Source organism: Charadrius vociferus, unplaced genomic scaffold (genome assembly GCF_000708025.1).
Source record: "Charadrius vociferus isolate BGI_N301 unplaced genomic scaffold, ASM70802v2 scaffold109, whole genome shotgun sequence".
NCBI lineage: Eukaryota > Metazoa > Chordata > Aves > Charadriiformes > Charadriidae > Charadrius > Charadrius vociferus.
The window spans coordinates 3,382,901-3,398,237 of NW_009650060.1; the positions used below are offsets into that span (position 1 = coordinate 3,382,901).

At 43.5% G+C, this 15,337-nt stretch overlaps 1 protein-coding gene across 1 annotated transcript in view; it reads right to left on the reverse strand.

Moving 5' to 3' along the window:
* Positions 1-4,400: 4,400 nt before the first annotated feature.
* Positions 4,401-15,337, reverse strand: part of LOC104292343 (histamine N-methyltransferase-like) — a 13,490-nt gene continuing 2,553 nt past the window's right edge. Inside the window, exons 3-6 of the mRNA XM_009891706.1 lie at positions 12,508-12,615; positions 8,437-8,567; positions 7,763-7,856; positions 4,401-4,756 (exon numbers count right to left, since the gene is read on the reverse strand). Coding sequence (XP_009890008.1) covers positions 4,401-4,756; positions 7,763-7,856; positions 8,437-8,567; positions 12,508-12,615 — 689 coding nt within the window. The remainder of the gene's footprint in view (positions 4,757-7,762; positions 7,857-8,436; positions 8,568-12,507; positions 12,616-15,337) is intronic.

Here is a 15,337-nt window from a genome sequence, read left to right on the forward strand (position 1 = left end):
GCAAGGACTTCTTGTTATGCAAGCCAGGTTCACTATGTCATGCAGCATGATAGCAATAAAGTCTACAAGAATTTGTAATGAACTTCAATTACTAATAGATTATGGTTAATGGGAAATATGTGCAGTAAAGATATGGGTTTTTATATGCGCCTTCTGGTACTCTACAAGGCAATGATTTATGCTACAATTTATGTTAACATTCTCCAGTTCGAAAAAAAAGCCTAAATTGGTGGAAAGCCACTCCATCCATAACAAATATTTAAGATAATTTTGCACATCATGTAAATGAAGATGTAAAATTAGATATTAATCCATTTCATTTTAGCATTTGTATTTTTATTAAAAATGAAGACTTTGCCCTACTGTGTAATGACATTAAAAAGTCCTATCATGGGCTGCAAGCATGAATTACACCGATGTAGAAATGGCGACAGCAACCGCGCTGTAAGTGCATTTGTTCAATTTGCTGTTGTAATTAACAGAGCAGTGAGAATATTTTTCTACGTGTGATTTAAAGTAACAGCCCTGAAGCTGCTCAGGCAGAGGGGTTCGATGCAGAGGGGGTATACATGTGAAGAACAGGCTCCTTTGAGGGGGGGTCAGCCTTTTCCTTCCCCACTTTTGTTCTCCCCCAGCCTTCCCACTTGGCATCGCTCCAAAGCCGTGCCTCATCCGTGGACACTGGGCTATTCCCTTCCCTGCACAGCAAGCCTCCCACGGGAATTACTTTGGGAAATAATCACCTGATGCAGAGACAGAGCCACGAGCTCACGCTTACTTATCAGAGGGACACAGACGTGGGTGTTTGCCTGCTATTTCAAAGGAGAGTTCCTCCTCCTCCTCTCTTCCTCCCTCCCTCCCTCTGGCTTTTTTTCTCCTGTACCTGTAATATAATTTGTAAATTCCAGCTTTACGCACCCACAAAATGAAAAGAGAAAAGGATGTCTCCCAATTTAAAAACAAACGCTGTTCCGAACCGTCTCTGATGAACACATAGACGCAATGTTAAGGATTGCATTTACCCAGAGTCACAATTCTGCAAAATATCTGAAACATATATTTGAGCCTGAAAGGGGCACCCATGCGTGAAGAACTTGCAGGATCATTTCTACTATATTTTTAATACAGGTAGCCTGAAGCCCAGCTTGTTTCAATCAGTGTTATGCTGGTTTAAGACCACTCTTCTCAGTGAACCTCTCTATAAAGCCCATAAATTCACTTTCTGGGGTTGGAAGTAAGGAAGACCCATCCCGTTGGCCTGCACATCCAGCTGGGGGTTTGCAAAGAGCAAGGCTGGCCTGAAGATGTGCTTTTGGACTAAAATTCTGCTGGTTGAGATAAGGCAGACTTTCTGAGAGGAAGACAATTAATTCAGTGCAGAAAGCACACGGGTAAGCTCAAAATTGCCATATAAATCCCAGCCCGTGGGCAGGCTGGAATGCCCAAACATGCTCTGGAATAGCAGTATCTCGCTTTACAATTAAGGGTGATTCTCGCATAGAAATGTGGCTCTTCAGGCTTTTCAGAAGTTGTTTGAGAGATTTAAAAAAAACTCCTTTACTTTTTACGTTCAAATGAGCAAAAAATTGTCCTTCCCCATACTCACTTCCTACTAAATAATAGTTACAGTACTTACTTCTTTGAAATATGTGTGTTACAAATTTAAAATTAAAAATAATTTATCCTTTAAGGGTGCTCTTCTGATTCAGTTTCCCCCCAGCCCCTTAACGGAAGAAGCTGCATATGCAGAATGGAGTTTACTGTAATTGTTTCCCCCCAGTTTTTTAATGAAATTCATAGAATCATAGAATAGTTTGGGTTGGAAGGGACCATTAAATGTCATCTAGTCCAGCCCCCCTGCAATGACCAGGGACATCTTCAACCAGATGAGGTTGCTCAGAGCCCCGTCCAACCTGACCTGGAATGTTTCCAGGGATGGGGCATCTACAGCCTCTGTGCGCAACCTGGGCCAGTGCCTCACTACCCTCATTGTAAAAAATGTCTTCGTTATATCTGGTCTAAATCTTCCCTCTGTTAGTTTAAGCCATTACCCCTTGTCCAATCACAACAGGCCCTGCTAACAAGTTTTTCCCCATCTTTCCTGCAGGCCCCCTTTAAGTACTGGAAGGGGCTATAAGGTCTCCCCAGAGCCTTCTCTTCTCCAGGCTGAATACTACCAAAAATTCTCCTCAGAGGCGAAAGCAGTGGCAGAGGATCTCCCTGACGTGTCTGATTTTAGATAAGGGGTTTTCTTCTCCAGCCTGGGGTGAAAGTGCCTTTTGCCGCAGTGAATTCTGCAATTCTGCTTTTAAATAAAACCCCATGTGGCTGCGTGCACCCAGCGAGCGCTGCCTCTCCCCATCCTCTCCCCTTCTGGTTAAAGAGGGGAAGGAGCTCTCACGTGCTTTCACATTGAGTTTGCTTTATTGTGTGTGTGGTCATCTCCTTTTTTTTTCTCTCCAGATCACCTCTGCCGTTCCTCATCTTTCCTGCAGTCTCCCACATTTTCAGAACAAACCTCCCCCCAAAAAACTCTAAAAAGCTTTTTTCTTGTATTATTTACCTCTGCTAAACCAGAAAACAATAGCACCTGCACATGCATCTTGTTGCGGGGTTTTGTTGTTGAATTTGAGGGTTTTTTTTCTCTGGCGTTTCAGTGGCTGCCAAAGAGCCCCTGACAGGGTTGATGTGGCGATGTTCAGCGGTCACCTCCTTCACACGCACCTTTTAGAAGAGGTCACTGACAGCACAAAAGAGCTATGAAAATAATTGTAACTTTAATTTTTTTCCCATTAGAAATGCATGCAGCAATATGTCCTAAGGAGAGATTTTCTTTCTTTCCCACTTCAGCCTGTCACCATAACAGCTTACAGCTATACTGACATCTTCTAATGCAGGAATCTGTATGTAGCACCGTGTGAAAGTGGCAATAGATTTTTTTTTGTTCAACAGCTGAGAAATATCATGGAAACATTCTAAAATACACAGGAACTAATCTTTGATCAATAGGAGGAGTGTGTGTTTCAAACAATTCACTCTAAAATGAATATAAACAGCTCTTAATGCCCAATATGGTCTCTTGTAAATCACTTCAATTCTTTAATAATCTACATGTATATGCAAAAATAAAACATAATTTCTTGCAGCCAAAGCATTACCTAAAGTAAACCATTTCAACACTGAATCAAATTATTTCAATGGCAGAAATCCCTCCGGTCTCACTGGATAAACCAAGTATTCAGACTATTAAATGCATCCAAGTGACTATATTGTATTCCACCACACATTATGCCTTGTAGAGAGCATAACACTTCTTAAAACCATAAAATCATACAGCAAAACAAATGCATCAACTAGTGGAGTTGAGACAGCCCCACATGGAGAAGGGAACAAGGAGGTGAAGCACCTTCTTGCTGAACATCCTATGCTACATATTGGACAGATTTACCTGACACGACCCCATTGAAAATGAAACAAATCCTCCTGAAACCTGTCACTTTGGCATCAGAGTTCATTTTTAAACCTTCCATGTTACAAAGCTCACAAGCCACGCATGGCCCTTGCTGCCAGGCTAGTGAAAGCCTGCAACCAGGAGGTTTGTGTGTTTAACTAAAAACACTAAGAAGCCCTATGTGACAACAGTAGCTGATTCCTAACAAATGCTTTGCATTAGGGCTCATTAGTGAAATCCTCTTCTCCAGGATGGTGTTACCACTGCTGTGCCTCGACCATCTTCAATCACTTCACTCTTGCAGTGCCAGTATGGACCTGGTACACAAATCGCTCTGCACGTTCAACATCGTAAGAATAAAGTGAAAAGACAGGGACAGGGGACCAGTGCCATTAAACGGAGTTGGCTGCAAAGGCAGGAACAGGCAACTATGTCACATGCAGAAGGTGTGAAGCCACTTTTAGGGTAACTGAAGGTATTTGATCTTGAAGTCACGGCAAGCTCAAGAGATCCCATTGGGCAGCCACCCAAATGGTTGGTCGTTTTGAGCCTCCACTCTTGCCAGCTGCACTGAGAAGCTGTAATTTGTTCTGCAGAGAGTTTTTAAATGAAGATGATGAAACCACATATACTTCTTGATTACTTTGTAGGAAATGGTCTGGTTTCTGCAGTGCCTGAGTGGATGGTCCGAGTTACATCTGATTACACAAGATTCATATTATAAAACACGATTGACTGCTTAGTGAGTTACATGTTCATAGATTAGTGCAGAATTAATAGGGTATTAAAGCTCACTTATAACAACTGATATTAATAATGATTTCTTAACAGGCCCCAAAAATTGTATTCAGTACTGAAGTAAACTAAGTATATATTATAAAGTATGAAAAATGTATTTCAGCTATTTGGATCTGACTATTTGCTTTGGATCAAGAAGCAAGAAGTTAACTCATGGCTCAATCACTATTACACTCAGGTTGTTATTAAAAAGCACCTTCCCATCTCTTTGTTCGCTGCATTGAGGCTTTCTTAACTCTTCTATTACCTGACGCTTTAATTCAGGAGGAGCGGTTTTAGAAAACTCATAAGTTTCTGTCAGGAAATCCAGCAACAGCTCCCCATCCTTGTTCCCTTCAATAAAGCAGCTCGTTATGTCCATGTGGGATGGGAGCTCGTGGAGCTGGTACTTCAGCCCGGCTGAATCCAGTATACTTTTGATGTCAGCAGAGGAAACGTAAGTGCAGAGATCCTCCAAAGGGAAGGAAGACCCATACTTCTTCCACAGCGTTTCCCAGCCGCTGGTTCCTGAGAGATAAACCACCAGAAAAATGCTCAGGAACAAGGAAAAACACTGTTTGAACAATTTTTTGATCATTTGAGGTTTTTAGCAGTAGTCCTCATTGAGAGCAGCATCTTTCCAAAGTTGGACATGTGTCCTGGGGCATGGTGGAGATGGCTGCCTCCCTGCTTCCCTTGGGGTTGGAAGGGGATGGACATGTTACCTACCCCAGAGCTCCAGCACCTCCCACCGAGCCCCCAGCTGAGGCCAGAGCAGCTCAGTGCACTCGGTCCTCCCCCCTTCAACACGCTGCACCCCTCTGCTTCATGCAGATGGGCAATATCTCTCAGGGGCATCCTTCTACAGTCCACGCGCTGAACGCTAGCTATTCAGTGCCATCTTCTTGATTTAATCTATTCCCTAGAATTCAGCTGCCTGTTTGGAAGACCAAATCCTCTCCTGTTCCTTCACCTAATTACTTTGTGGTCGAGCTACACCGGAGCTTCATTGAAACTCTTATTACCAGTAAACTACCTCTCTGCTACATGAAATATGTGGGGTGCAAAACTCTGAGCACGTTGTCCATGGGTGGTGGAGAAAAGGGTGGGATGGACAGAGTGCAGGATGAAGCTGCACCATCATCCCGGCCTTCAGCCTTCGCTCCCATGATGCTCACATGGGCATGGTTGATGAGAGGGCTGCCCCTCACCCACGCAGACCTCCCCAGCGGGGCCAGAAGGATGTTTTGGCTGTGTATTATTTGGGTGTGCACAGATGAAGGGTGAGGAAGGAAAAGGCTCCTGTAGCATTGCAATCACCTCTGGAACTGAGCCCTCGCTGAGCCCACGCTTGAGCACGCACCTCTTCTCGAGGGACGTTTTACAAAGAAAAGCGGCTGGGTAAGCTGAAAATTCCCCAGATATACCTTCACAGCTTTATTTCCCCTCACCCTGGATCTGTGATTCAGCATTTCTGCTATAAATCATTTATAAAAGGATCACCCAGAATGACTGGACGGGATGAAAATAACTTGAAGCCTAATGAGCAGCTCTTGAGAGTTATGACTATAAATCTCCATAACTACTAAAACCAGTTGCTCGGCGGTTTTGCAAATGCTTTATCTGCAAACAGTTATTTATAGTCAAATGAACAGTTTGTTGTTTAGAAGAGAGGCTACAATATTTTCTTTCACCTGGTGGAAATTGAATGCAGAGCACTAATTGCAGAAAATTTGCTGGTGTCAGTGTTGTGTGACTCAGTGCCATCTCTGAGCCGAGCAATTATACACTACCTGAACGAAGCATTATTATAATAGCTCTCAATAGGCTCAGCATATGGCACTACTTTTGTTTTCAAGGCGATGTAAACAGATTTTTTAAATGTGTTAAAAATAACACCGCATAGCTCTTGCAACTCGCCTGCTCTCCCGGCAGGGACAGAGCAGGAGGGATTGTAACCTTCACCAACTGACCAAGCCCTCTCCTATCAATCTTATTCCCACACTGGTTTTTAATTAACACGTCCTAATATGTTTGTGTTGGAGATGACATTACCTTCATTTTTCGAAATTAGTTTTGTTCTGCTTATTTTTCAGTACCTCTTTTTGCTTCAGTGCTCATTTTCATAGCGCTTCCTCCTTCCCCTCTCTACGCTTTTCTTTCCCCCAAGGTTTTCCCCTTCCTTTCCTCTCTGCTATTCTGAGATCTGTTCCTCTCTCCTATTTTCTTGCTGTCCCCAGCAATTCCTACTCCATTCTGCTCCATCAGAAAACACAAAGTCACCTGGCCCAGAGAGGACTTCACATACTTTTCATGAATTGATGATTTTCATCAATGTGATTTTTAATCACATTAATTTTGAATAGACACGTGTTCCTCCCTGTATTCACATTTCATGAATATCCAAAGGGACAAGTTAAGCAACTGGAAAAGCGTTTCAATTAACTCTATGGAGGTAATCAGCAATAGTCTGATACTATGATCTATTCTCATTCAGCCAAAGAACAAGAACAGTAACTCAGATCATTTAAAATACCGATTTCTTGTAGTGAACTGCTTGAAAATACTTTAAACCAAAAAAACATTTTGGAGAAAAACAGTTTGAATGAGTTCAGCTCAGAGAAGTGTCGCTTTGTTGTGGACATCACGAGCACTAAAAAGGGGCTTCACCAAACACGTTACAGTTTGCAGACACGGCCAAATTCAATACAAAATTAAACTTAAACCTCTGAACAAATAACACAACATCCCTGACAAAACTGTCAGATGTGACTGTTTACACAACTAAAATTTCCGTAGTTTGTGAGCCAAATTAAAGGCTTTCTAGAGTCAAACTAGACCCCACTGTTGCAGCATCTCTAGCATACCTTGCCCACAGAATTAAAAGGTCATCGTTTACTCTGCTCCCTCATTTTCCTGCTGGATTTACCACAGAGCATCTCTTTGAGCTCTGAAACAGCCTAAGAACGCCGTTTTCCACTCAAAATGATGATATTAAGGAAATGGGCAGTTTGAGAAGAAAATGAACCATATGTGCTCTAACACCTGCTGTATGGCACAGCCGAGCCCCGTCGTAGCCGTTTGCTTAATGCCGCAAGTCTCGGGGAGCGAGATAATGCAGTGCCCAGCTTGGACAGCCTTTTACAGAAAACAGCAGAGGCCGAAGGAGCTCTTGCGAGCCACAGCCGCAGGACGGGGCTCTCCGCTGCCGTCTGTCACTGGCCAGGCTGTAGGATGGGGAAGGGCAGAGGGGGAGATAGAGGCGTTTTGTGCCCATGGCACAGGTTTGCCGGCGCACTAAGCTTTACAACCTGCTGTACGGAGCTGAGCAGATATAAACGGCGTGCAGATTTCAATAGGTGTAGGTGAATGGACACCATTTATTGCTCAACCAGTTCACCTGTATTTGTGATAAAGGATATTTTAAATAAAAATGTCCATTGTTTTCTAGCTGGTCTGCATTGAACTCACAGGAACCCCAAAGGACCTCATGGCTCTTGCCTGACCGAGCAGTGCTGGTGGAGCAGCTCTCACCTGACACCAGGATAATGAGGAGCTTCGCCTGTGCTTCCAGGAGGCTGTGGAAATACCTAATAGTTGCTGGGACATCTTTCACATAATACAGCATCTGGAAAAAGCAGAAATGCTTACAGAGATAGGGTATGGTCCCGGTGAATATTATAACAGGTACCACTAGGTAAAAGGAACCAGATGGGGGCAACCTTGATGGAAGAGCAGCAGGACAAGACAGGTTAGCACAACGCCGGTCAGTGGGCTCGGGCAGCAAGCTCGGGGCTGTCACTGCCTTGCCTACTCTTTGGCTCTGCCAGGACCAAGCCCACATTCATTCATTAACGTGGGACAAAAAGCCTTGACTTTCTTAACAGTGAAGATGGCTTGTAATGGCTTCGGTAAACTTGGAAATATAAAGGCATTTTCACAGAGAGGACAAGGAGCTTTGAAAACCCTAGTTAAAATGTATTTTTAGTTGACTGCCACCCACAGCCTAGTTAATAGGACTACTGTGCTCAAAGTTGCCTTTCTGTAACTCATCTTTCATTTCTGCAGTTCACTTATGCTTAAGTACTTTAAATACAGGGAAATAAACTCACCTTTCTTCCCCTTAGAGTGGATAATGAGGTCACATACTTCATGCGTACTTTTAACAGCCAAGTCTTTGACAACATTTACTTTGCAGAGACTTTTACCTGGATCATGTGAATGAAGTCCCATTTTTTAGACTTCTTTTCTGCATTCATTCGACTTTCATATTCATAAGCTGTCTCCTCATGCCAGGTAAACTTTACGTTCTCGAGGTTTGAAGTCTTAGCCACACGCTCTGAGATATGGGAGAAGGAAGGACAGAGTTATTGCAGTTGCAAATATGGGACCGATTTCCATTCAGAGCTTTAATACATTCGAACGACATATTTAGTCAGAGAACTTTGGTACCAGTTTAACACAGCAGTGGAATGTTTAAAATCTTAAGCCCGCATGTGAGAAGGGGGCTGCAAATGTCTATGTAGGATGAAGTCTTAAGAGGGTCTGATGCTTTAATCTTTGCACCCACATTTGGGCTCCTCCAGTCCTTACCTGATTTAAAAAAAAGAAACTCTTCCCCATGACTGACTCAAGCTACATTAAAAGGTTGTGGCTGGGATAAACAGTTACAAGGCCACGAGCAGCACATTTCATGCTGAAAGGGAAAAGAGCTGGTGGCCCCTTCGCTTAGGTGCCATTCAAGACCCACATGGCTGAGCAGAAGCCTAGTCACGGCAAAGGCTTTTCCAGAGACTGAACAAATAAATACAGGGGCTCCAGGATGCATCAAGGGGGTTGTGTTTTAAAGAGAAAGCACAATTAAAAACTCGAGAAGGGCAGAGAAAGCAAATGGCTCATGTTGGGAATGTGTCACGGCGATGATCGGAGAGGGAAGGAGCTTTGCTCCGTGAGCAAGGACCCATCTCTTGAGATTTGGCTTCTGCTGTGTCCAAACAATTTTTCAAAAGCCCACAGTTTCAGCCAGCTGCTTCAGGTAAAAGGGATAACAGTGTTTTAAAGCAAAGACTAGTATAAAGACTGACACACAGTGTGTTTTCAGACCTCAATACAATGCACATCCGGCAACTGCGGAAAGCAGAAAGCTGGAGAAGTGGATTCAAGGAACAAGGTATACTGAGGGTCTCGCTCATCACTGCGTTTCTTAGCTTTTATGGGAGCAAAACTGAGGGATAATTTCATATTTTAGAGGATGCTGGAATACTAATGTCTATCTGCTGGCATATGGAGCTCATCGCACTGTGCTCCTGCCTGGCGCTCGGGATCGCTCCAGGACAAAGCTATCCCTGATGCGATTCCTGTGCTTCGCTGGAGTTAACATAAATTTAAAACTTAAATGGCCCAAAGGCAGACTGAGCCTTAGCTACAGAACACATGTTCAAAACAACATGATTTGCTAAGACCAGCGCCTGTACACCACTAATCACAATGTTTCTCCTTTTGAAGAGCAGGATGTCCTTTTCGGACAGACGAGAAATGCTCCATCGATGCTTATCTCCTCTCTTTTATCGCTGGAAATGGGCCACCCCTTTTGGAGGCTGCTGCTGTTACTCTGTTCACTTCCATTTATCAGTCCCTGGCCCCGGTGCTTGCAATTCAGATTTAATTTGCTGTTTTAAATGCAGACTTCATTCAGCAGCAGTTCATATCACCATTGCAAATAATGTGGTGTGATCCGGTTCAGTTCAATTGCTAGACAGTCTGCGAGGAGACACTAGGAAGAAATCTGAATTGCTTGCCAGGGTGGGCTTTTAAAGGTAAAATTTCAGAAAGGGCAAACTCATTCTGATTATGGGAAGTTTCTGTCCAAAGATTCATCTGAAGCCAAAACGCATCGCCGTAACCCTTTTGAAAAGTTTTCCTGAATTTTCTCCTGGGTACAACTCAGATTGTTGTCTGGGTCAGAAGCCAGTTGTGTGCCCTTGACAGGCGCCATCAAAACCAAACTGCCTGCAGCTGTGCTGCGCCAGGCAGGCAACAGCAACGCAGCTCAGTTGTGGGGCCACCAACACTCCAACCACGGTCACTGAGGGACTTCACCTAGTCACGGACCAAGAATGAATGAAAGCCACAATCTGGCCACGGGGCTTTGAGGAGAGCCTCTGTCATACAACACAGCCTAAGATAAACCTCAGTTTGTCATCGCTGCATGTCCCAGGAAGATGTTTCTCCTGTGAGCTTGGCTTCTCCTTCCCAAGGAGAAAGTAGCTGGTTAGGCAGAAAACATATCTACTGAATCCTCAAAGGCACAGATAATGTTTCCAATTCTCCCCGGAAAATCTTAGGGCTCAGAAAACTAATTAATGATACCTAATGGGACATGATTAATTACCAAATCAGAAAGTTTAAAGAAAGAAATTCAGATTAATATTTCATTTCTAGTTTAGCATAAAACTTAAAATAAGGACAACATCTTATATTTTCTTTAACTTTCTTCAGCAAAGAAACTCACTGAAGTAGTATAGGACTGCCAGTTAATTGGTGGTAAGTGGTGAGACCACTAGGAAGATTCACTGGAAATCTGGTCTCCCGTAGCCTATGGTCTATGGCCCAGGCAGAACAGAAACGCTAGATGCAAGTTTCCAGACTGTCTTATAAACAGAGTAGACCCTTCCTTCGCCATCTCAGCCTTGAGCAATGGAAAAGCTACTGAGATTTTGCACAAGTCATCTTGCCAGACATCAGCTCCATGTAATACAGAGACAGATATTAAAAAATGATGTGTTTCCTGGAAGCCTTTAGTGCTTCCATTGACTGAACTCCCCCACTGCAGGGAGAAAGGGACTGTTGCTTTTTTTTTCCTTCAACCTCCACAATTTGCTTAATACTGGGAATGCTTTGCTTTTAAGGACTTAGAATCATAGAATCATCTAGGTTGGAAGGGATATTTAAGATTGTTGAGTCCAAACATCAACCTAACACAGCCAAAACCCACCACTAAACCATGGCCGTAAGGACCATGCCTACCCATCTTTTAAATACCTCCAGGTATGGTGATACCACCACTTCCCTGGGCAGCCTGTTCCAATGTTTGATAAGCCTTTCTGTGAAGAAATTTTTCTTCATGTCCAATTTAAATCTCCCCTGCTCCCCTGGCGTAGCTTGAAGCCATTTCCTCCTATCCTATTGCTTGTTACTTGGGAGAAGAGATCTACAACCACCTCACTACAACCTCCTTTCAGGTAGTTGGAGAGAGCAATAAGGTCTCCCCTCAGCCTCCTTTTCTCCAGGTTAAACAACCCCAGTTCCCTCAGCGCCTCCTTGTAAGACTTGTTCTCTGGATCCCTCACCAGCTTCATTGCCCTTCTAAGCAAGAGTAAGAGTTGGAGATTTACAGCGTGGTTTTGCAGTCTGGTATTTACTATGGTTTGGAGCATTTCCAACAATGCAGACTGCTGATGAGTTTCATTCATTACTGCCACATCCATTCAGCAGCCGCTTTCTGGCAAGGTGTGCTCTGCTCTGGGCTGCTCACAGCCTGTATGGAGTAGCTGGTGTCACCTCCATACAAGACCACAATTACCTGCTAAGGTAAAGCGTGGCAGGTGTTAATCCAGTGATAATCAAACTGTGGATTGATATTTAATACTGGCTTTGTAGGGCAATATGAACAAAACACCCCCGCTAACATTCAACCCTCTTTGGAAAAAGCTTCATGACTGTTGTTCAGACCTTTGGGCTGGAAATGAGCTCTAAGCCACAGACCACACAGCAAAAATCGTTCCTATCCATCTTACTTTCCATGTTTTCTAATTCAAAGGATGGTAACTAACGCAGAGCAACGCTGTGAGGTTTAGCGATTTGTTATTTGGAAACAATTTTTAAGAGATGCAAGAATCACCATGAGACACTAAAATCTTCCCTTCAATGTTGAGGAAGGTTCCTGATTCAGTGCAAGTTGAAGGAGGAAAACTTTCTGAAATATGGGGATTTTACCCTATTCCCGTACAATCACCCTTCAGTTCCCACCTTTAAATTCCGTCTAGCCCAAGCATTTGCCATGCAGAGTTCTTTGCAGTGTAAGAGACTAAGATTTTAATGAGACACTGAACATCGTTGAAAAGCAACGATGGCAAAAAGGCATAAAATAGTGACTTTTTTTCACTTTTAAGAGCCAATTCCGACAAGAAAGCGTTTGAATGTGGGGTCATCCAGCGTTCAACTCTTTTAATGCATTTAGAGTACTTAATGTAAATTTAATTCATTTAATATAAAAATACCTTTGTACTTGGAGATTTGGTCACCACTTGGCTCTATCACATCGTTGTTGATGGTGACCCCTGGATATCTGGTTTGTACTTTTGAGAGGATCCGCAGGTCAACCTCACCTAGGGAAGCAGGCAACATGAAATACAAGATGAAAGCAAAGCTCAGGCAAATGTTATCTCCACCATCATCACATCCCCGGTTTTGAAGAGTGATGTCTGCCATTCATCTACACAAAATGTACCACACAGGTACGTGTAGCTGCTTTGTATTCTCAGCAGCTTGCCACTGGGGGTTTAGCTGTAAGATTTGAGAAAAATTTAAATATCAGTCCCAGCCATCTTCATTCCTCCTCTCTGACTACTACCATTGGTGCCAAGGGAAAACCAGACACAGCCATGCGTGTGGTGTGACCTCATATTTTCTGGGCACCGCCTAGCCTCCCAGGGAAGATCTAAATGCCTATGATGGTACTGGTTCTGATGCTCCCAAGTCACCAGCGAACCTGACAGGATTTCTTAGGAGTCAGTAACAGCATTTTTAGCCAAGTGTCTCACTGATTACCAGGTCATGTGGATGAGGGAGAAGAGAATATGTGTTTACACTGGAATCAGAAACAACATTCATGTCTGTTTGTCTTTGGTGTCCTGTGACTTTTTCCATAAGTAGGATGAAGAGTGCACATACCATTTATGTTTATCTAACCCCTGTTTACAGAACGCCCCAGAGCTGACTGTACTTTCTTTGTGAGGAAGTTTCTCTCTGGACACTGTTCAGTCCAGTTGCAATTATTTTACTGATGGGAGTACCAAAAAAGCCAACATTTCAAAATTTAAAAGGAGCTGCCATCGCTCTTGGCCACCTCTCCTCCCCACCCGTAATATAGGAAGCTCAAGGAGATGATGTTCCTGACTGAGGCATGGGTCCAGGGACAACATCGTGCTGGCTTGCTTAGCTTTCCTAGGGCTCACTTCTGCTTATTGGGCTTGAATAAATTTTAGGTGGAAAAAATAACAGAAGAATAAATTAAGGTAGAAAGAGTGAAGCAGAGGGTAACTGGGGTGAACAATAGACCCCAGGGGTCATGTTGCAGACAAATATTGAGCTTTGTCCTGAAAGATGTACTTGTGCTTGCATACAACTCCACATTATAAAATTTCATCCAAATGAACAAAATCATGCACTGAATGGAAGATCACCCAGCAAACCCCGCTGGCCAGAGAGGCCCTTGCTGAGGGACGGTGGAGGGAGTGCTCCCATCATATTTGCACAGCCTCTGCCCATCCTCCTGATTGTCAGTGCCCCTGAGTTCCCACCACTTCAACGTTAGCTCCATTATAAAGATGATTAGAGGTACAAAAGGAAAATATTTGGTGTGAAATAGCTGTCATGTGAACCTCCAGAGCTCAAACCAGCACAGCAGGTCCTCTCCCAGGAGGGTCCTTTCCACCACAAAGAGCTCGCTGCCTGCTTCTGGCCCCACCACACATCACCACGGGTCAAAATCAGGCACCCCAGCCCAGGTCTCACCTGTTCATTAGCACTTTGAGAATTTAACACAAAAAGTGAGGAAGAGTTTTCGATTTTTTTTAGACTTACGCGTCTTTTTTAAAGCAAATAATAACACCAAAAATTGTGTGGCATCTATGCAAATGTATTCTTCCAGGGAGTGAAATTGAATTTCTGAAGGAGCAGAAATAGCGGCAGCTTTGCTATCACTGCAAACCCTGTATTCTATTGAAAAATCAGAGCAAAGCCAGTTGTCTGCAGGCTGCCATGGTAAAATCTGGGAACGCAGAATTTTTAATGAGCTACTGCAATATTTTTGATTTTTGGTCGTTTTACCAACTTTCTGTAAAATGGATTAGCCCTTTGGAAAGTCTGTGTAGGTCCTGATAAAAAAAAAAAAAATTTGAATTTCACATTTCCATATGTGGCTAGGTTAATACATTCCCTTCCACTCTTCTGTGGCCAAACCACCCTTGCATTGTTTTTAACCAAAAAAACCACCCCTTTGATTCATAATTTAATCCACAGCCTTAATTGACTTCAGTTAGCTCTTTTATATGCAAACAAGTGTCCTGAGGCATTTTACAGTCAAGTCTGTGGCAGCTTGCATTATCAACAATTTGGCAATTAGGCTATCCGAATTATTTAAACTCTCCAACACAATTACCTTTTAAAGGCTACCACTATGTTCACCATTAAGTTTCTAATTAAACATTTTACGTAACGGGATAGTTTATAGCACAGTTGCTACTTTATAGCAGCGTTGATGGCTTTTATGGTTTTTAAAGGTACAGAGTGCTGCGCGCTGAAGTGTGAACTTAATAAGGCAGAGGCTGTAGGCGAAGGCAGGCACTGTAGATGGGCGGGTGTAATGGGATATGATGCGACATTAAATGGTTTGCTCGTCTCTCGAGGTGGAAAAGTGGAAAGGAAACGCTTTCCTTCCGCCCTCCCTCCCCACAAAGCGCAGGGGCGGATGGGGCCAGGACAGCTCCCTCACCACAGTTAGCTGGGGGAATTTGGGAATTTGCTCCCTCCTGACCTCAAGGTCCTCAAGGACCCACGGTGGGAACAAACCAGCAAGAAGCAGGGTTTTCGTGGTGTTGATTTTTCTTTTACATCACAAAATTAGCTTTGTCTGCACATTATTGATTGAATGTTGAATATTGAATATTGGTTGGACTAGATGATCTCCAGAGGTCCCTTCCAACCCTGACCATTCTGAATATCATAGAATCATAGAATGGTTTAGATTGGAAAGGACCTTGAAGATCATCGAGTTCCAACCCCCCTGCCATAGGCAGGGACACCTCCCCCTAGACCAGGTTGGCCACG